This window comes from Styela clava, chromosome 6 (assembly GCF_964204865.1).
Source record: "Styela clava chromosome 6, kaStyClav1.hap1.2, whole genome shotgun sequence".
Classification (NCBI taxonomy): domain Eukaryota; kingdom Metazoa; phylum Chordata; class Ascidiacea; order Stolidobranchia; family Styelidae; genus Styela; species Styela clava.
In genome coordinates, this window is record NC_135255.1 from 19,814,419 (window position 1) to 19,837,918 (window position 23,500).

Sequence of the window (23,500 nt, forward strand, 5' to 3'; positions counted from 1 at the left end):
AGAGAAGAGCTGTTGGCGAAAAGCCCTTTTCCTAATCTACAGACAGCGGTTGATCTGTGCAGATCGAAGTAAATGGCAATAAATAACAACACTGATTAGTCGAAGAAGTAGAATCCGATTGCCAAACCACTTTCGTAATACTCTGATGACTTGACGAGAAGTTGGATGTTCTGCCATGAATGAATACACGGCCATCCCGAATTGTTTTTGTTGCTCTGTTAGATGAAAGATCAATCAATGCTGTTGGACTGAGAATGCTACGCGCTGTGTGTTTCGGTATTTACTATTAGATTTGTATCTCGTGATATCAACATGATCAAGGCCCGTCCACCGGAATTGAAGAAGTTTATGGATAAAAGATTGGATTTAAAGTTTGTGTTTGGCAGTCGTCGGGCGCGGTCGCATTTTTGAACGGCGCAGAAAGATTAGATTGACAACAATGAACCAGCACTTAAGGAATATCAACAAGTAAAGGCCGAAATATGAAATTACATGGCAGCATAAAGGCAACATACGGACATCATAACAGAATCGAAAGATGAATACAACAGGGATTGATTCAGATATTTTATTTTGTGACAAAGAGTATGATATACTGCTATTTCTAGAAATTCCGCTTGAATACTGAGTATTCAACTATATATGTGTAAATAGTTTGCAGTGTAACTTACAGTGTAACATTTTTAAACATTCATTTAGTGGCATATTTTTGATTTGTTCTCTCTGTGTGTATACCGGTACTGTTTTAACAATGTTGGCCACGTCAATGTATCAATTAGGCTACAGACCTGCTCACATGTGAATGTGATTAGTGTTTTTCCTAATAATTGCTTTTATGAGTGTCCGCACACCGAATTTGCCGCCATGGTTTTGCGTTTGTTTGTATATTAAACCACTTATCACCTTTTCCGCAATGCCCAATCTAGCAATCAGTGTAGTTTTTCATGGCTTGGTTTTTCTTAAAGCTTTCATGGCTTCATGAGTATGACTATCGTCGCAAATTTATTACATTCCACTCCCCACATTATCTTTGCATGAGGTTGTAGGTATTGGTCATTATCAACGTAATTGTTGAAAGAGAGTACAACAGCCCGAACGTTTATTACTATCGTGTATTTTGTTTTTTAAGTTTGGCCCAAGCCTCATTTAATTGGGCTTGTGTTTTTGTGTGCGTGCTGGTGGGCAGGCACATGAGATACTTCATGTTTTAAACTTTTTTGTAGGTTTTGCTTGCCCTCCAGAATTCTCCATTTTAAATTTAGGTTTGTTATGGAGTTTTCGAAATAAACTATCTATCTATCTGTCCACTTATACCAGAAATTCTTTTCCAGCATGAGAAAATAGATCACAAGAAACGTCCTCAAATGGTCTCGACGGATTTGCACTCGCGATCAACGGTTCTTTCGACAAACCGTCTCTATTCTCTTGACATTTCTGACAACTGTATACAGTGTTTTCAATATCACTGGATATAGCAGGCCAGTAAACCGCTCGCTTGTCTTGCACGTCATTTTGTTCTTTCAACGCCCTGGTGAGACGCATGTAATTTTGCAATACTTCTTTGATTTTGGAATCTAGAACCCAAAAGTATCAAAGCTCATCTCTGACTTGCCAGTATGGACGCAAAGAATTTTTCAAAAGTTTTCTATTCAAAGGAAATCCATTCAGAATTGTTTGTCTGAGATCTTGGTATGATTTGTCTTCTCTACCTGCATCGCGTAGATCAGATAGAATTGAATCTTCCAACTCGACATTTCCATATTTCACATCGGGATCAGATATGAGTGTTGCGCAAACTTTAATGGCATTCCTGAATTCTCGCTCAATTTCCGCATGTTCATCACCAGCAACGGGATCATCAACAGGCGATCTGTAAAGAGCGTCGGGAATAGCATGGTCTTTTCCTTTCTTCCAAATTGCGTTGAAATTATAAGTGCACAATTTTTCCTTCAATTTCTGAAGACGCGGATTTTCGACCATGTCCAGCGTATAGCTTTTCAGAATAGGAATGAGCGAACGATGATCTGTCACGAGAGAAAAATCTGACAGTCCTTCCAAATACAATCTGCATTTCTGTACAGCCCATACGATTGCTAACATTTCAAGCTCGCACATTGCATATCGACTTTCAGTTTCGGTTATAAATCTTGATCCACATTGCACAATTTTCCATTCATCATTATGCTTTTGCAGTAATTAAAATCCTAAACCTCTGGTTCTTGATGCATCGGTTTGCAATGATGTTGATAAATTTGAGTCGAATAATGCGAGTATCGGAGGCGAAGTCAAAATTTTCTTCGCCTCGTCGAAAGCGTCATCATGAATACTTTTGGAGACTTGGTGAAATACATCGATCCTGGTGGTATATTCGACACAGCTTCGCTGGGTGAAGAAAATGGGTGCAAAGGACGCTTGACATATTTATTCAGCTTTGTGAGATCTACACAGATTCTAGGCTTTCCGTTTGCTTTCTGTACTATCACAAGTGGATGAACCCAATCGGTTGATTCTTCAACCTTCCGAATGATATTGCGTTTCACCATTCCTTCAAGCTCGGCTTTCACATGATCTCTTCGAGCGTAGGGTATTTGTCTTGGAGCTTTCAAGGAAAATGGTACTATTAGACCAGAAGAGATAGTCAAAATCAAGAAACAGCCTGTTCCAGTTAGACGAGGTTCGCGAACTGCAAAAGGAGTACCACCTATACGATTTGTACAATATAATTGACCACAAAGGTTAAACCTGATGAGAATTTTTATAGAATTTGAAACCCAAAGGGGGAGATGTTGTATACGCGTCTAGCCATTGTTTACGTGTGAGAGTCCCGAGAAAGTAATCAACTGCCAGACTCGTACACGATCTGCCCAGGGACTTGGCGAATGTTTATCTGGCGTGCGGTACTGCTTTGTTTTGTCTAACTGTTATAATTGAAGTTTTATGTTATGCTGTATTAAATCTTGTGTGCATCACTCACTGAGTCTTTTCTGAACTTGCGAACATAGAACAGAACACTTGTACGTACGGATGTCCGTATTCGAATACTAAACTATTCTAGAATGACACTGAAAAAGCATTTTGAATGTCGTTTAAACTAAATTAATATAGCCAAAACAATGATGCAGGGAGCTTGAATCATTTTGAGTAAAAAGAAGAACATTCCATTGGCATAAGATGTTTTCTCGTGGGCAGAGGGCCGTATTTGTCTTCTCCTCCGAATATGTCGATATAAAGATTGAGTAATTTAATTAAGTATGGATATCTTATTGTACCTAAAAGAGCAGACAAAAACCTATTAACTAAGACTTTCAACATAGGCTATAGTTTTACTTACATATGAATGGGATTTTCTACATGTCAAAACATTAATAAACATCTACTTATTGCACTTACATACTTCTTCACCCACGGACAATTGCACTCATACATTTTCACCCCCAGATGTTACTATCTTTGAACATATGCACCTATGTACATTTGCACCCAAGGACATTCGCGTCTTAGGGCATTCGTACTCGCGGAAATTTCCACCCCGTACATTTGCACACGCGTACATTTGCATTCAAATACTATTGCAACCATACATATAAACCTGCAGATTTTAGCCCCCGCATACAGATTGCACCAAGGGACATTTGCACCCACGTACAATTGCAACCCGCAGACATTTGCACTGACGTCTTTTTGCATCCGCGTACATTTGCATTCACATACAATAGCTCCTTCGTACATTTGCACCCGTGAACATTAGCACCCACGGGTATTTGCCACCCATGGAAGTCTTATAGCCAATTGCGTTAAAAAACGGACTTCTTAATGCTATGAATAGTAATGAAGACAACCTCGCTGCAAACCCGAAAGCGATTAATTTTGATTTTGCCCTATTTCTTGCATATCTATTATTACTTCTCGAATCACGTCTCTTTTGTCTCATTTAATCGGTTAAAACACAGACTTGGACCCTGTCGCTGCCATCGTCTACCAACTACCGTAAAATCGAATACGTTTGCGTTATTTCATTGAAAGAAATGACTTACAAAAGTGGGATAGGATTAACAATTCAGGCAACTCAAAATTTGTAATTCGTTCACATTTCCAATTTATAATTATAGTTATCAGTTCGACGTGCGAACGTGACAGTAGGTGCAATTGTTCGTGGGTGCAAATGTCTGTGGGTGTAAATGTAGTGGGTGAAAGTGTACGTAGATGCAAATGTGCTGTCATCTAACCGTAGCAACCACGACACTATAAGAGCAGAGTACATGACACCAACATTTCAAGTACATTTTGATTTGACAATGAGCACTTCAAAATGATGTAATGCAAAAGTATGTCAGTGGAAAAAGACATTGCAAACCGTTAGAAAACTCTGTTTGTAAATTTGTTTTTGACATACCGTATCGACCAGACTTATCAAAAACTATACGACGTCCACCATTTTAGAGTTGCACAAGCACAACAAATGAGAATTTTTCTGTGACAGGTTTTCTATGAAACCACGTAGAACAACTCGAATACCTTATTTTCAGTATAGGCTAAGGATGAAAAAGTGCTAATCATATTAAATGACCACATTTTATTAAAGCTGTTGCATATGTTGTTGGATAAACGGAAGTAATCAAAAGAGCACGTCTTGTATTAGCGTTAAATTGAATTACGATGCTTGTGGATAACAAGCACCTACGAGGTTCTCCCTGACACTTATGTTACTACTTTTACCGATGAATTTTGTCAGAGAATTAAAAACTTCGATTTATTTGTAAAAACAAAAATTGTTTTGGTTATTAGGAAACCGGCGGACAGCATGGTGACAAAACTGCCACAGTCTATGCGAGGGGTCTTAGGATTCTGAATTGAAAGGGAAAATAATTAAAGTAACGTATCATAGCTATCATTGATTAAAGTGCTTTGATCATAGAATATATAAAATTGGAATCGAAATGAATATATCAATTTACTACCCGAACAGAACGAAATGAAAAGCTCAAACTCGACAGGCAAGATCATCTATCTATACCTTCATGTCAGTCCAAAACTGAATATGGTAATAATACTCAGTACACTAAAATTAAATTTTCGTTCAAGCGAGTGGTTTAACTTGGATATCTTCAATAAACACTTGATGGTCCATGCGACTTTAAATATAAATTTAGGGGTCTGCAACAACAAAAAAGAATATGACGCCCTGATTTATCAGGTTATAAAAACAAACACTTGCATGCTGCTAAACAAAAATCATTATTAATAAAATGCGACAAAAGGGCAAGCAAAGAATATTAGAATAATCATATTATACTTTTGATAATATGCTTTCAAATGACAGGAAAACAATGAAAAATTTCATGAATCGTTCGTAAAATGTCTTTCCTAAAGAGTTAAAAACATTTGAAAAACAGTTCACTGAAATATTTGGTTCTACAATAGTGCAAGACTAAACAAGTCGATGTAATTCGTGAAAAATTTATAAACTATCTCGACTGATGCAATACTTGAACCAATACATAATAATGAGAAGGAAAAAAATTGTTGATACATAACAGTTACTCACACAAAACGCCGTGGAGCAACATATGCTCGCCAGAACCAACAGATAGAAAATCTGAGTTTCCCGAACTGCAAATTACATGGCATGGTGTAACTTTGGGTTTGAGAGGGTCAAAGTTCAAACAATAAACATGCCGTCATCATAAGAAAGTCACGTGAATGATTTCATGCAAAGCCAAAAGATATTGTTAGATGATCATTTAACGAGGGCTTTAACCCTAGAGGACGGAATTTCAACAAAAAACATATATTTTAATTTAGTTAACCTAATCAATGAAATAATTCATTAGTAAATATGGCTTCAAACTTGTATTAGAAATACAGTCTATTTCTTTCTAATTTTCGCAAAATTTCAACATTCGCCCTTCGTGTTTTGAAAACCCTGGGGCCTGGACATACTTGGTATAAGGGCAGAATACATACATGTAGATAAGCTAGTTTTTCCTTTATTGCTGTCACAGCGATTTCCATACACATCCTAAAATTTCGACCCCGCCCCCACACACTCAAACTTTAAATCCTAACAAGAATAATATCCAGAAGGTGGCGCACATGCCAGTGCAGATGATCGGTCAAATACATAACACATTTTGTGATAAGTTACAGATAAGTTACCTTTATCGCTAATAGCAAAATAGCGTGTCCGGAAAATTATCCGCAGGAAATTTCGCCATAGTAAATCTCGCCGCATAGGAAAATTCGCCGCAGGAAAATTCGCCGCATGAAAAATCGCCGCATTTTGCTGTAAAACAAGTACTTGTGATAAAAACACTTAGGTTTATAGGGTGAGGTATACTCTTAAATATCGAGAATTTTTTAAATAAAAAGGTACTTCAAAAACCTAACTGTTTTATCACAAATATGTGTTTTACAGCAAAATGCTCTTGCGGCGATTTTTCATACGGCAAAATTTCCATTGCGGCGGAATTTCCTAAAACCAAAATTATTCTGTGCCATTTCTTATGTAGCGATCGATTGAATAATCATCACCTGCAGGAGTATTTTGTTCCGGTTCTTGAGTTGGATATTCAACATTTTTCATTTGTTTACTTCTGGCGTTCTCGAGCTCGACTTCGTTGCGTGTTTGGGATTTGTTCCTGTTAGTAAATGTCATGTTCATGGCTTATGTGCTGTTTTACTATTTTAGTGGATACAAATATTGACTTATACAAAGCTCCCATAAGACATCATCGAACCATAGGGGTGGGTGGTTAATGGATATAACGAAAAGTTTTACAACTACCTAAATAAATTTAGATAATAGAAAATAGAATAAAATTCTAAACTATGAATTGTCAATATTATTAATGTTATAACGGGATGGGACATAGTATATTTGAAGCCCATATGTTCAACAATTTTGCAACTAGACCAGTAGTGAACAAAGTTTTTTTGAAGGCCACACTTCAAACACACTTTGCCCCTTTAGCTGATTATCATAGTTATTGGTGGCTGACATTGTTGAACCAAAGATGAAATGCACATTATGATATTTTACCAATTCATATTTTAGATGAGCTTCAAAACAAAATCTAAATTTTGTATGTAACTGTAAGAAATTTTCGAAACCTTCTCCAAAATCATGGGACACGCAAAATGCCCTGATGGGCGTATGAAGCCCGCGGGCCGCAGTTTGCCCATCCCTAAACTAGGCATGTAAGACATCGAGTTTTATTTATATTTATTTCATTGGCTAAATCTGACTATGTGTATTTAGTTGACATATAGATGCGTGAATGAAGAAATATTCAATGGCTTATTAAGGAAGTAATTGAAGATTTTATTACCTTTTCTTTCTGTCGCGCTTTATAATATGACATTACTTCAAGCCGTATGAACTACGTTATCTTTTGCATTATCACGTCGCGCTTTATAATATGACGTCACTTCAAGCCGTGTAAACTACGTTATCTTTTGCATTATTTCGTCACGCTTTATAATATGACGTCATCTCTAGCCGGATGAACCACGTCATCTTTTGCATTATGGCGTCGCACTTTATAATATGACGTCATTTCTAGCCGTGTGAACTACGTCATCCTTTGCCTTATCTCGTCACGCTTTATAATGAGACGTCACTGCTAGCCGTGAAAACTACGTCAAATTTTCCATAATCTCGTCGCGATTTATAATATAACGTCATTCCTAGCCGTGGAAACTACGTCATCTTTTGCATTACCACGTCGCGCTTTATATTATCACGTCATTTTTAACTGTTCGAACTACACCGTCAATAGTATTATCACATCACTACTTGTAATATAACGTCACTTCAATTTGCGTGAATAGCCATTTTTATTAGGACGTTATGCTTCGTATTTCGACGTTCCTTCTAACCGCCAAGCTCATACCTTCTCTCCGAGGTCAAAAAAAATTAGAGATTATTAAAATGTAAACAATTTGAGCAAATAACTGGCGTGCACCTAATATATCAATAGTCTATTTTGAAACCTCAAACTGGTCCAATGTTTTCATCGCTTTTCAAGCCACTCGCGTTGTATTGGACCGTAATTCTATCTTTTTGTATCAGATCGTTGCTCTCGCATTGCTGTACCTCTTGCTGGTTGCTGCATAGCTGATCTGTTTAATATGCTTTGCAAAAGGTCTTTGTATTGTTGGAAACCAATCTCGTGCAGTCTATGGCTTCTGGAAACAGAATATATTGATGTCAGGTTTCTGCAAAATCACATAAATAAGGCAATTAAAAGCGCTTAGATATGTCAAAGTTTTTGTGGTAGAAAATCGACGGATATAAAACACAAAGTTCGGTTGTAAAACATAGTCATAGAATTATTAGTTGTTAATCTTTTTCCTTCATTGAAGATCAAGTTGTATGCATGTGGACAATCTCCTGTTACGTTATCTTTTGCAGTGCCGTCATGTCGTGTTAAGTAGAGACGCAACCCAACAAATTCCAAAATAAGCGCATAGTTGATATGTGGCGCAAAACCCCATTTGCAAAAACCTTTTTGTCTATATTCAATTGGATAATTTAGAGATTCCATATAACTATTTCTAAGTTTCCATACCACACTGTATGGGTTACACCTCACACAAACTGGGGCAAACAACACATGCAAAAAAATTCAATTTTAAATTCAATTAAAATTGATTATTATTTTCATATTCATGTCTGGACATAAAATGTGTTAGAGTTTTATTAGGTTGTTGAGTTAGGTTCAAACAATATTTGATGTCATTCTCACTCGTGAGGTATCTGGTTTTACATTTTTTTTCACAACCAAAACAATAACCTCAACGAAGCAACAACATACGTTTCCGCTAAACGATATACTTTGTGAAAAGAAAACCTCAATTAGTTGAATGTATATACATCATTACTGTACAGTACATTATACTTACATGCCATCAGTAATATGTGGTAAATCAAATTGTACATTTTGTTCTTGTTAAACTTGTCAATCATCAACAACCTTCGTTCAAGTTTTATCTACTTAGATTCTATTTCTACAACTGTGGTTTCTGTGGCATAAGGAAATGTTAATTGAGAATATTAGAATCGTGGTACCGTACAGGGTACCGTACAGCAGGAACGGGGCGCTTGTAAAACGCCAGATATGTATGCGCATGTGACTCAGGAGCCGCAGGTTGCCGATTGCTGTCCTATACCTTACTACCATAAAATCTCAAGACCTGCTTTTATGGCAGGTGGTCTCATAAATAACAGTGTTTCTTCGCGTATAATACGCACTTCCATTGTCAAATTTAGTCTCACAAATATGGGGGTGGTTCAGAAAATATCGAAAAATATTAATTCTTATTATATGCTTTACCTGGCTAATAATTGTCACATTTATTAATCTTAAGTTCTTAATTTTATGTGGCAAAGTCTGTTAGAATCAGATCATGCTTGATTCGGTAGAAGCCTACCCAGTTCAACAACAATTTAGTGTTGATAAAGGCGCAGAAAAAATGGTAAAATAAAAGTGATGAAAACACGCTGTACATCCGTTAACTGCTGTCATTGTCTGGTCTGTTTCTCTCGTTTCGCCGAATAGCAAAACTTTACTGTAATAAATCACCATATGAGTGACCTACGGCTTCTATTTGAAGTGTGGTGTCTGAAAACACGTTCTGATATTGTGCCTTTTCAGCTTTAAAGAGGGGAGGGACAAATAACTTTACAATATACTTTAATGTCGATGATTGGCAGATGTTTAACTGGTAAATACATATAACATATTACCAGATATATATATATATAGTTACAAAAGGCAAACAGACAGAATGTCTGAAACGTCCGGAAAAAACACCTACAAGGCAAGAGAGGACGGAATTTTGATATGCGTAATATGCATGGCCTTTGAAAAATTCTCGTTGAAAATGTACTAAAACATGGGTACGTATTATACACGGATAAATACGGTACTTCTCAGACGATATAACACACTAATATGTCCCCTCCCTGCAAAAAAAATAATTTGGGATGGCTAAGCACCAAATCTTTCAGCAACTACTTTTGCATGCTTGCGTAAATGCATGCTCGAATACAATAAAGCAGAATAGTCAGTCATTATTGAAAGCCAGATATGTAATCACAATACTCAAATTCTGTTGGCCCCCTAAAAAGATTCCACCTGAACAAATTCAAAATACTTTTCATATACCACATGGCCATTGAATTCTGAAACACGTCTGACCACAACGCCTCTCTTACTTCATATACCTGTTCTGACGATATAACTCAATAATCCCTAATATCAATACGTCGTTGTATGATGCTATAAACTATGGTGGCCCACTAATATGAGTACACAATCAACTGTGTTCCAAACGAAATACATGACCAAAACAGTGCTTTTGGCATATGACTTAACAATGGAAGTCTCCTTTATGACGCAGCAATAGCTCAGTTCCTCTCCAAGTAATTTTGATGACATTCAATATTTAGTCTCAGGTTTGATATTATATGCGTGTGGAAAGCATATGTTTTGGTATTTTACCCCGGGGTTTAAGCTGAATTTATTTTGTCAAGGTTTTTGCCTCCCCCTTTGAATGAGTTTATCATTTAGCATTTCGAGCTTTAGTTCAGTCGTAATAATCAAAAATTGATTCCAGAAACGCCGCCCTAAACTAGGCTAAAATTAGCTACCAGTACCTGTGAACCCATGCAGAGTAATCAGAGTTGCGGTGGCGAGCGCTTAGTGCAATGCGCCACATTGCTGAGCTATAAAGAAGCGCGCATTTTTAAAGCATAATCTCAGTCACTTTTTTGTCTTCAACGTTTTATGTGTTAATTCTATATCGAAGTTCTACTTTGTACATTATTGCTTTATTTTATAATAAACGGACTGAAAATCAGAAATTATTAAAAGAAAGAGAACCGTTATTTGTAGCAGCAAGTAATATTTGATTACACATTGCCCACGGGTAGAGACGGATAAAACTAAATAATTCATAGTTGCGGCTTAATCATATGACGAACTACGTCCTCTCGTACGGTTACCAGTCTATGTCGGATATGGGATTTAATATCGCATACACCGGACATGAACCATAGATATATCTATTGCGACTCCAAAATGTACGTCAAAAGCAACCTGCCGAAAACCTGCCGCTCTTGGACTAGTGAACTTATGAAATCAACTAGTCCGACGTTTTATATTCGTAGTGTGTGCAACAAAAGCTTGGAAAAACTATTCACGCGCCCGGTAATATTTTTAGAACAAGAGAGCTACGCACAAATATATGGACACGTTAGACCAGAGCGAATCAGTCTTTACCGGTACCTTTGACGCTACCGGTACCCTCAAAAAAGTTCTGAATTTCCAGTAGCAAGAATTTTGCAGAATCAAAACGTACAGCCAGTCATGACACTGACTAAAATCCGTGTTCCCATAGATAAAAAATATTACAGCAAAATTTTAGACGAAATATCAAATTTCATAGAATTCACGCAAAATTTTGAAATAAATAAAAGTAATAGCCTTCTAGCGAAGAAATTATTCTTTAACCTCTAAAAATTTCAAAGCAATTGGTCCAGTATTCGAAGAGAAAAGCGATTTTTCAAAAACGTGTCAAAGAACAACAACATAATATTGAAACGATCGTTATGGCCACTAAACGTGTCCAACAAGAGAGCTACGCACAAATATATGGACACGTTAGACCAGAGCGAATCAGTCCTTACCGGTACTTTTGACGCTACCGGTACCCTCAAAAAAGTTCTGAATTTCCAGTAGCAAGAATTTTGCAGAATCAAAACGTACAGCCAGTCATGACACTGACTAAAATCCGTGTTCCCATGGATAAAAAATAATACAGCAAAATTTCAGACGAAATATCAAATTTCATAGAATTCACGCAAAATTTTGAAATAAATAAAAGTAATAGCCTTCTAGCAATTGGTCCAGTATTCGAAGAGAAAAAACGTGTCAAAGAACATCAAGAACAACAACAACAACATAATATTGAAACGATCGTTATGTCCACTACGTGTCCAATAATTTCGGTGCCACCGTATGTCCCATGCATACCTGCAAAATATAGGACCTGTCTTACCAAGGCTACGTCGAGATTCTTTTCTTTAAGCAAGCCAATCACTGAACAGTGTGAATAATTATTATGACGTCAAAATTGAATTTTTATGCTAGAAATTGTCCTGTCACACTCGGAGTTTCGGTCTGTCGTACGCATTTGGGATTAGAGGGGATTCTGAATCATTTTATGATTTATCAGACTACGAACAAAACGACAGGTGCTGCGACAGCCGATCAGCAACCCATTTGTTATGCATGTCTCAAAAGATAAAAAAGTCCGCAAAACCATGCAGCTTGCAGAAGAAGACAAGACGCGATATCAGGTAAGAGCTGTGCTGAACTGCCTGGTTGCTCAACAAATGCTGTAGGCTTAGTACATACAATAAACTTGGTTAAACGGAAAATTATACGGAAAACAAGTAGTCTACCGGTGGATGATATAATCGGTGATAGCGACGACAAGGCGGTATTTTCCTAGATAGGAAGAAGATTTTATTTGTAACCCTCCGACTACGCCCCTGTTAGTAGGAACTGCCATCTTTGACAGTCCAGAAAAATTTAAAAAATAGCTCAGTCTGATGTTTTGTTCCCATTGAACAGACAACAACGATTCAGCAAATGATCAATGGCCAGTCCGGGACCGTATAAATTTTTTAGTTTATATCCCAGTTTACGCCAACTTTACTCATAAAAGATTGAGAACCACTGCACAGAACATTGTTCATGGTGAAAACATCCTATAATAAACATTCATTTTATAAAATTAACATTGGAATATTTTTCGGCTAATCTTATCGCCTTGCCTCGAATACCACGAATTGAATATAAAAACGATATCAATCTAAATTTTACAGCATAATTGTTTAATGCATAGAGAGCATGGGCAAAATATATATATATAGTGAATGCATAGAAATAAAATGGTATCCTTGGTTATGAAATTAAGAATATGTAAAGGAAAAAAACTCAACATTCAGCAAACGATACAAAATGGGAGAGAAACAATATATGACGCCAATTTTGGTATTATGACGTCAATTTTATATATTAACATCACATTCATATTATTTTTAATATTATGACATACATTTATATAATACAGTATTATTATATCTGTGAAAAAAAGAGCGATGCTCAAATATACTGACAAAAAATAATTAAAATCGGTGTATTTCACCACCAATCTTACCGACTTCCCTCTCTCACTCTTTTATAAATTGAATATAAAAACAATATCAGCTTTAAATACAAAGAGGACATGGGCAAAAATACTTATACAGTAAATTCATAGAAATAAAATGGCATCCTTGGTTATGAAATTGACAATATGTAACGAGAAAAAATTTAAAATTTTGCAAACAATACAAAATGGAGAGAAACAATAAACAATGCCACTTTTTGTATTATGACGTCAGATTTATATTATAGCTTCACATTCCTATTATAACGTCACTTCAATATTATGACGTCACGATTTTTTACACGTCTCCCTGCGTACTAAAGTGTGCGCAACGTTCTGTTTATGTGAATTGAATCGACCCCCGGGTCATCCGAGGATTGAGACGATTCAATCACTGAGTTAAGTCCTACTGATTGTTAGTTCTAAACTATATATTACAATATATGTATATTTATATATAATATCAATAAAGCGAGTGAGCAATGCCCAAATATATGGTCACAAAGACCAAAAAGAAATAGCATCAAATCTCTTACAGTATTGGTAGTCGCGGTCAAGAAAAATTCGACATGGTGCGCTTTTTCGTTAATTTTGATGACGGCATCACATATAAATTGAAAAAACAAATTCCATATAGTTCACAAAATGTTTCGAAATAAACGAGAGTAATAGCCTCCCAGCGAGAACAAAAAATATACAACATGAAAATTTCAAAGCCTGTCCTGTCAACGAAAAAAGCGATTTTTTCACAATAAAAATAAATAAAATGACAAAACGATCAATAGGTCCTTTTCGTGTCCAATAAGCACAACGACGCCATATTTTGTCGACGGAAAAGAGTTTGCAGTTTGGAGATGAATAAGTAAAACTCTCTACGCTGTGGCCCCATATAGAACATATACGACTGTTTCGGCCTCGACACTAGGTGGGGCATTTGGTGGATATTTTTGAGCATCGTCGCTTCCTCCCCCTGTTTCCCCATATAGTACATTCACGACTGTTTTGGCCTCATCACTAGCATTTGGTGAATTTTTTTTGGAATCGACGCTTTCTCCCCCTGTTTCCCCATATAGTACATTATTCACCATTGTTTTGTGATATTCCACTGTTTGATTTGTTCCTCGAATCTTTTCCACTGTGGAATATGCGACATCTGATTGGTTAAGAATGAACAAGTGATTGCTTTGTCCTTGCTCTAATTGGTTGCTTAAACCGACTGCGCCCATTTGTTGTGGACTTGATTGATTGATATCTTCTGCCGCTGAGTAAATGCCCTCTCCTGATTGGTTCGAAGCTTGAGCTTTTGATTGGTCGCTCTCGGCTGGATTTCCCCTTTGTTGCTCTTTTCTTCTAAATGTGAAATATTGTAATTGGTAATTGAATATTAAAATATCTATTAACGGTAATATGAACGCAGGATAACCAGTAAACTACTATTATGTAGATAAGTAAAGAGATACTATACTCAGAAGAGCCAAAATCTTCCCAGTTCTGCATTTTCGATTTGGTCCTGAGATGTGTAACCTACGATGCTAACACAGTTAACTCTAGTGTTTCAACTCAGTGCTCAAATGTTACCTACCGTTTTCGATTAGATCGGGAAATCGCCGCATTATTATTTTACTTAACAATTATGAAACGATGTAACAATTAGAATTGTGCGTTGTTTCGCGTTGATAATAACGCATGCCGCTGCATCTTTTCTTTTCTCTTATTTATATTAACATCTCATTGTGGGTCGCATAAAGAAAATAGGGCTGGGCACGGTTTTTGAACTAGGGGCCAAAATTAAGCCCATGCAGACTGGCGGGCCATGTAAGTGTGACGTAAAAGATCCATTTTACGAAAGTTATTTTCCATGTTACAAAATTTAAAGTTAAAAACAATGAGTCTTATGACAAAACATAATTCAATACCAATCTCAACAAATTCCTTCAGCTATTTTATAACTTAACATCAGAAATTGGTGACATTTAGTTTGGTTGTGGCAGCATCAGACGGGCCAGATTAAATTACTGAACGGGCCGGGTTTGGCCCGCGTGACGTAGTTTGCCCATGTCTGCGTTAGACTATGGCTCAGAAATTCAGTTTTATGCGATCTCGGGATATGAAAGACGACAAGTAGACTTGATCATAGGTCGATTCCCGCTCAGTTTTTAGTTCATTTATTGAATGAATATAGGTTATCTGCGAAATAAACTTGTGCGCATAAAGCGTTATTTTATAAGCGTTTTCAATCCTGACTCCAAACAAGGCTCTGTACAAGCAGTCACTGATGTATAAGCCCAGGGTGTGCAACATTTTTTGTCGGTGGGCCATATAACCAACTTTAGACATCTATCCGGGCCACACAAAAATAGTTTATTCATGCGGGAAAGGCAAGAGAAAAGAATTCGGCTATTGCTTAGCCGTGCAGTCATAAAGACACCAGGCACATGGCGACCGGAGCGCCTTTTTAAAAATAAACTGTTGGATTCGGATTTTAAGCTTGATCGGAAAAAAGTGTTGACAAGGACCACACTATATGGCTTGGCGGACTGGTTGTGGCCCGGGGGCCGCCTGTTGCACACCCCTGTGTTAGAAGATACTAGTTGAAGAAACCTGAATTTATTTGTTCGGCCTAAAACCCGAGTCGCAGGTCGAGTCAATCGCTGAGCTATGCTTTATTGATAGTATGTTAATCATGAGTCAGAATCATTTCATTTAAATTTCTCAAATCAATTCAGGTCTTTGATAAATTGTGACTCGAGTTCAAGACTAATCGAATCAAGGTCTTAAGCCACCGCAACACTGCTATACTCACTGTATAGCGTTTACAAGCGCAGTTAACCAAATTTATGTATGATTTTCGTAACTCAACTGGTCGTCTGTAACTTTGCTTAGAGATGAGCCTCTTTACCTTCTGAGTTTGTGCGTGTAACCATGCTCAGAGACGAGCCTTATTTGCTTTTGAGTAAGTACGTCACTTTTCTCAGAAATGAGAGTCTTTTTCACTTTTGATTGAGTGCGTGTGACCACACTATAAGTTGAGGTTCCTTAGCTTATGAAAGAGCGCGCGTGCTCAGAGACAAGACTCTTTCACTTCTGAGTGGGTCTGTGGGATCTTATTTAAGTGGAGTACATATTTTAAAAAACTTTGAAATTCTCCTCAAATAAAATGTCCATTAAAAATAAACTTCAAGGTTATAAACTAACCTTTTTATAACAACGATTAGAATTGCCAGTGCGACCAGTAGAAGGACAACGCTCATTGGGACGAGAATATTGACTAACATTGATGAGTTGTCATCGACCACATCGGTGTTATACAAAGTATTTGTTTCCTCAGGTTCGTCTGCAAAAGGGAAAAAGCCGAAATTAAAAACATATTGAGATAGGATTTTTTAATGTTTATTTTCCGAGAGAGGAAAGCTGATACTACGGTTTCGTCATAAGGCAAATCCCGTGTCTAGTCCGGTTACCAGTCCATGTCGGATACAAATTTGCGACGTCACAATATTAAAGTGACGTGATAAAAAAGAATATGGAGGTATTATCTAAATGTGACGTCTTAAAACAAAAGTGACGTCGTATATTATATTTTTCTTCCGTTTAGTATTGTTTATCGAACTTTCATGTATTCTAATGTTTACTCATTTACATATTCTTAAAGCTGATAAGACGGTTTAGCAGTAAGACAAATACCATCTCTTGTCCGTTTACTAGTTCTTGTCAGATAAAGAGAATTTTCAACCAGTAATTTGTTTTAATTTTTTTTTTTCAGTGTCCACTTCCCAAGCGAGGAAAGTTGATAAGACGGTTAATCATAAGGTAAACCCAATTTTTAGTCCGGTCCCCAATCCATGTCGGGTATAGAGAATTTTCAATCAGGTATTTGTTTCAGATGAGATTGTTTCAGATGGACTTAACTTAGTAATGGAGAAAGGCGTTACCGACCATTGATTGCATTAACGACGGTACAAAGCCTCGCTATCCCATCGCACGTAGATATTCCTAACGGGGTTGAAACCTACTAACCGTAAAACGAGAATATCGGTCGGAGACCAGGGACTTATCGATCGGCGGTTGGGGGATCCCCCAAAACAGCGCTCTTACTCCATAGTGACACCGTGTGTCCCATCACTAATTAATTAATAACTCGCTAATTGAATGCACAAGCAAAATTTGAAGCAGATTCAACCTCGCTTTCGTGAGATATCGCGTGCATTTAACAGACAAACAAACAAACAAATACCTATCAACATACTTACTGATCTTAAGATCAATAAGTAATTATTAAGGACTCGATGACTAGATTATTTTCAAACTATAAGCCAACCATCACGTGTTTTCCTAAACTTTCAATTAGGCTTTATAAAAGCAGTTCCCTATTTCTGAAAAATATTTAATTCTGCTAAGTTGGTATATTTTCTGGTCTGAATATTCAAACCAATACCCACCACACCCCAGTGTGTGATAAATTGGGTAGGTACTTGCAAAACGGAAAGCAAAGTCATTCCAAAAATAGTAGCTTCCTACATGCCAACATCTGCTTGTCCATAGTCTCATTCAGTGTGAAACGTTTCATAAAAACACTCGAAAGCTCGGCGGTGTGGCGCATCGTGCTTAGCGTTAGGATACGCTCGCCACCGCACCTCTTATTACCCAGCGTGGCTTCGCTGATTCGAAAGCCACCCGGGGATAGTTATAAGCAAGAGGATTGCTGGACTTCTCGCCGCTGCAAGGTGGATTACGTGACCAATGGTCGTTACGACTTCCTTCACCATCACGCTCATATCCCTGGAACAAATAACTGGCTAACTAATCTCATACCCGACATGGCCTGGCGACCGGACGATAGGCCGTGGTTCTCCGTATGATTAAGTCGTCTTATCGGCTTTTCTCTCCCCCGGTATAAATATGTAAATTCTATCCTATCCTCCTAAAATTAGGGAGACACAGCCGAACCCAAAAGTTCTTTCAAAAATCGTAGCTTGTTGCATGTCAGTGACTGTTTATCTGGAGATTTGTTCGCTTCTTAAAATAAATGCAAGTCAGTTTCGAACCCGAAATAGATGCTTCCTACGTATCAGTGTCTACTAGCTCAGTGCCCTGAAGAACTGAAAAGTTTTTTAGACATGGGAGCCAAAGACTTCGCCCATTTAGACTGACGGGCTATGTAACTGTGACGTAAATTTTGGATATTTACATTCCTTTCTTGTTTAGAGATTGCGATTCAATTTATGAATTTCGCTAAAAAATACTCTCGCCTCACTATCTGTTATTTGTAGCTTATTGTTAGCTAGTTATATTTGAGGTGAGGCATGAGACTTGACAAATTCTAATAATGGGGCGCGACCTATAAAGTTTGAGAATCATTGCTTTACATTGTACTTACATGCTTTCGATAATAGTTGGTAAATGTAGTCAATCATTTTGTCTTTCTTGATCAGGTCAATCATCAACAATCTTTGTCCAAGTTTTACCTAACTAGATTCTATTTCTACATCACTGGTATGGAATAAGGAAATATCAATTGAGAATATTAGATTTGTGGTATCGTACACGTATCGTATGCGCATGCGGCTTCGGAGCCGCAGGTTGCCGATTGCTGCTTTATACCTTAGTACCATAAAATCTTAAGACCTATTTTCAGGAAGCCATTATATCTTTTCGTAGAGCAATAATTTAGCTTTATCAAGTAAGATCTGTGATCACAATACTCAAATTCGATTGGTCTCGTGAACTATTTCTCAGATAATATGCGTCGTTGTATAATGCTAAAAACTATGGTGACATAGAATTCCCATATTAGTATTTTCCCGATATTAGTAACACTGCCAACTCCGGGCCGAACTATATACTTAACTGTTGTCCCCCGCCCTCTCCAAATAAAAACTTTGGATAGCTACGCACCAAATCGTTTCGCAACTACTTTTGGGACGACATTATATCTTTCCGTTGCATGTTCGAATACAATAAAGCAAAATTGTCGGTATAGAGACCCAGATGTGTTATCACTATACTCAAATTTAGTTGATCTCATAAAAAGACTGCAACTTAACTACTTCTCAACATATATTACATGGCTATTAAATCATAAAACGCGTCTGACGATAACGCTTGTTTCGCATACTGTACACTTGTTCTGACGAAATAACTCAATAATATCAATACGTCCTCGTATAATGCTGGAAACTACGTTGACATGGAATTCCCATGTACGTGATATCCGTACTTCATCAACTGTGGCCCAAACAAAATACATGACTAAAGCAAGCGGTTTTATATATGACATAATAATGGAAGTTTCCTTTATGACGCAGCAATAGCCCATTTTCACTTCAAGTAATTTTGATGACATTCATCATTTACTTTCAGGTTTGATATTATATGCGCGTGGAAAGCATATGTTTTGGGATTTTGCCCCGTAAAAGACTTTGTAAAAGCAACCACAGCTACGAACGGAGTTCAAACTGACTGTATTTTTGTCAAGGTTTTTGGCTTCTCCAGTTCAAATAAGCCTAAGTCATGTAAAGAGATATTACACCATCAAACTAACAGGTCCGTTCAGCTTAATAATTGGCGCCTTCACTTCAAATAAATTTCGGTACTCTCATAGTGTGTGCACCAGGTTAAGGTTAGGCCATAATTTTATTTCCCTCATTTTAGTTTTATTACGAGTTCGGGGAATGTTTGTGTTAAACAAGTGAATAATATACCCCCTGCCAATAGGTTTTAGTCCTTTAATACAACTTGGTGTAAAGTACACGAACAAAATGAGTTACCTCCATATTGGCACACACACTTCTGGAGCGCCAAAATTTCTGTGTAAGCAGGCACAAGTTTTTTTATGTATTTTAAGTGGCCGGGTCCGTCTAGTTTTGAGCTACCCTACGAATAAGGGTCTACATAAGAAGCCACAAGCACGTACGATTAACTGAATGTCTTTTTCACCTGATGTTTTGTCGCCTCCACTCCGAACAAGACTCTACCAAGCAGTGGTGGGTTTGAAATTTTGAGAGCGAGTCCATTTTGTATCGAACTCACTAACAATAGGTTCTCTCATTTCAAAAAATGTATTCAGAATCGGTTTTTCTAGTATCGATAAAATAACACATCAAATCGTGGGTGGATGGCTTACATAAGTCTTTCCGGCAAGTACTCTGTGCGAGGCGTCTCACATATCAGGTTGTAATAAAGGAAGTGATACTGCGTTGTTGTTTTCCTAATAAATTGAGTTGAGGTGAATGTGAGAAGAGTACTGATAGAGGAGTTGCAAGCTAGTTTGTCCAAAACAACCGAAAATGGGGAGAATACTGTTAATGGGAGCTATATATACAATTATCGGTACTCCCGAAGTATGTGAACCAAGATGGCGGACACCTGAACGTAGTATGTGTACCAGGTTAAAGCTAGGCCACAATTTTATTCCAGTTTTCCTTATTTTAGTTATATTGCAAGTTTTTGTATCTGAAATTATGGCCCAACCTTAACCTGGTACACATACTACGTTCCTGTGTCCGCCATCTTGGTTCTTCGGGAGTTTCGTATTCCCAGTACAAATAAAGACAACACATCGAATCGTGGGCGAAGAGCGTACGTAATAAGTTTTTCTGGTACGTACTCTGTGCGAGGTGTCTCATATATCAAATTGAAATAATAAAGGCAGTGATACTGCGTTGTTGTTCTTTTTTATGAATTGTTTCTTCGAAGCAATATAGTGAGCTTTCAACGGAAAATTGTATGAATACCGGTACTGATAAGGGGGCTAAGAAAGAAATATCGTGGTATTTTCGGTATCTTTTAGGCGCTCGAGAAGTGTGTGTACCAATATGGAGGTAACTAATTTTGTTCGCCTTCTTTACATCAAGTTGTGTAAAGAGACTGAAACCAATGGACTAGGAGTATATTCACTGGGCTAGCACAGACAGTCCCAGAACTCGTAATAGAACTAAAATAGGGAAAATCGGAATGAAATTATGGCCTTACTCTAACCTGGTACACATACTACGGGCGTAACGATAGAGAAGTTGCAAGTATGCTCGATACAACTAATGGCGTGGAAAACAGTGGTCATAGAATCTACATATATAATTTTTTAATTGTATACTGATTATTAATCGAGAATCACATTCATTGGATTCCTACGTGCGTGGCGCCTGTTTCTTTGTTTGCCCTAGGGCAGGGGTGGGCAACCCCTGGCACGCGTGCAAAACTTGGCACGCGTGACATATGGCTAGAAAGAAATATATTATGACGTAACAACTGAGTGAGCTCCCGACGAATTTTGTCGAGAAGAACACTCCATTCATTTGGCTACATTGTTACGTACATCGTCTGTGCCACCCTTTTTATTCATTTCTGCTTGATTTATGAAGTTGTACAACTGATTTTGGTTGGAGTTACTTGATACCTTACTGTTATAAATTGATTTCGAAAGAAATATAAGCGATTAGGGAATGGAATACAAGAGAGAAGTGCAGAAAACAAACTATCGCGTGATTGGGATGCCATTCCCGATAATTTTTCATATCTTAAAAACTTTGCAACTGCATTACTCTCCGTGTTTTCATCTACATAGGCTTGTGAATCTCTGTTCTCAGTTATGAGTCATTATGGCCTTTATTAAGTCTCGTAACAGGAGTAGCCTGAAAGATGAAACCAGTAGTTTGTGTATTTCTTCGAAACTTAAAATAACTTAACTTCAAAAAATATAACCCCAATGTAAAATCTCTATCAGCGGTAATGCAGCAGCAGAAGTCTCACTGATATATAATAAGAAAGTAATCAAATCTATTTATCGGACTGATATTTTCCCGAAAAGTGAATCTGTCTGTACATGTTTAAAAGGTTTATTATTGTGTATGTTTGCTTTGAAAGTAGCAAAGCATTGTTTTAAATTTCGGTCGGCACGCGGAGGAGTTTTGTGGTCAAATTTAGCCAATTTTGGCACGCGAGACGAAAAAGGTTGCCCACCCCTGCCCTAGGAGCTTCGAATCTATTTGTGTGGCTTTGCAGTACACGGGATCTGTTGAACTAAATATTAGTGTCGAGCACATATTATAGTGAAGACGCACCGCTGCAGAAGTCCAGGGCACAGGGTGGGCAATGACCCTTTGAATGGGCTACTTACAGATGATAGACTGAGTCAGCAGACCGAAGGTTCAAAACTCAATATGGAATTATGAATGAATTAATGAATGAAGAGACACTAGTGTTTTACAATGCCAAAAATAATTTGGATGGAAAAGTTTGAGGTATAGATTTATAGAGTAAAAATGAGCCATTTTGAACGTTATAATACGCGGGGAGTTATGGTATTCATTTTAGCTGACGATTTGTTATTTTTATCGACAATTAATTTATATCCATAAAAAGTATAGTCGTAATTTAAGCCAACTTGAATGGGCCGGATCCTGCCCGTGGGCCGTAATTTGCCCACCGCTTGTCTAAGGCCTTACCGGTACCGATGCTCAAATTTCGTGCCAATATTTTGATAAATGCTATTCGACTTTGTTTGCATGGTATTTCATGTAGGAATAAAAACAACACATCGTATCGAAGAGCGTGTATAATGAGTCTTTCCGGTGGCGTACTTTGTGCGTGGTGTCTCCTATATCAGGTTGTAATAGAGGAAGCGATACTCCGTTGTTGTTGTTCTTAATGAATTGAGTCAAGTTTCTTCAAAGGAATATAGCAGGCTTTCAATGGAAAGAGCTTTTGAAAGAAACTTGACTCAATCAATAGCTCAAAACAACCGGAAAGTTGGAAGAATACTATTAATAGGAGCTGCATATAATTTTCACTTTGTAGCTGAGATGTTAGAAGATACTGATTGTTATATCGACAAACGCATTCGATTAATTATTTTACTGTGACGTAACAGTGTAGGATTTATGATGAGTAAATGGATATCCATTTTCACATTTTGTATATAATAGTTACACATTTTGTGTATATCCTAATTCTTTTTTTTGTAATTGAAAATGAAAGACATCCCCCCAAAAAACGTATTCGTGTGATAAATTCTGCCAGTCACATTCCATTGCTTCTTGGATTAAAACTTGACAAAATCTTATCATAGTAAAGCTTGTTGACAGAATATTGCTCATTGAATTAAAACCACTAGATTTTCGTGATGAAAACCTCGCAGGGGATGATCATGAGTGTAAAGTTTGTTGACAGAATATTTCTCGGTGAATCAGAACGCCTCGATTCATGTGATAAATTCTGCCCGCTACATTCTATTGCTCATTGGGTTAAAACTTGACATCATCGTATAATAGTAAAGTATGTT

The 23,500-nt window shown here is 37.3% G+C and overlaps 1 protein-coding gene across 1 annotated transcript; it reads right to left on the minus strand.

The window, feature by feature from the left end:
• Positions 1-14,093: 14,093 nt before the first annotated feature.
• LOC120332050 (uncharacterized) lies at positions 14,094-18,713 on the minus strand. The gene is made up of 3 exons (XM_039399252.2): positions 18,599-18,713; positions 16,417-16,555; positions 14,094-14,571 (listed from the first exon to the last, which is right to left on the minus strand). The coding sequence occupies exons 1-3, from the start codon at positions 18,660-18,662 to the stop codon at positions 14,094-14,096; spliced, it is 681 nt and encodes a 226-aa protein (XP_039255186.2). The 5' UTR covers positions 18,663-18,713.
• Positions 18,714-23,500: the final 4,787 nt, after the last annotated feature.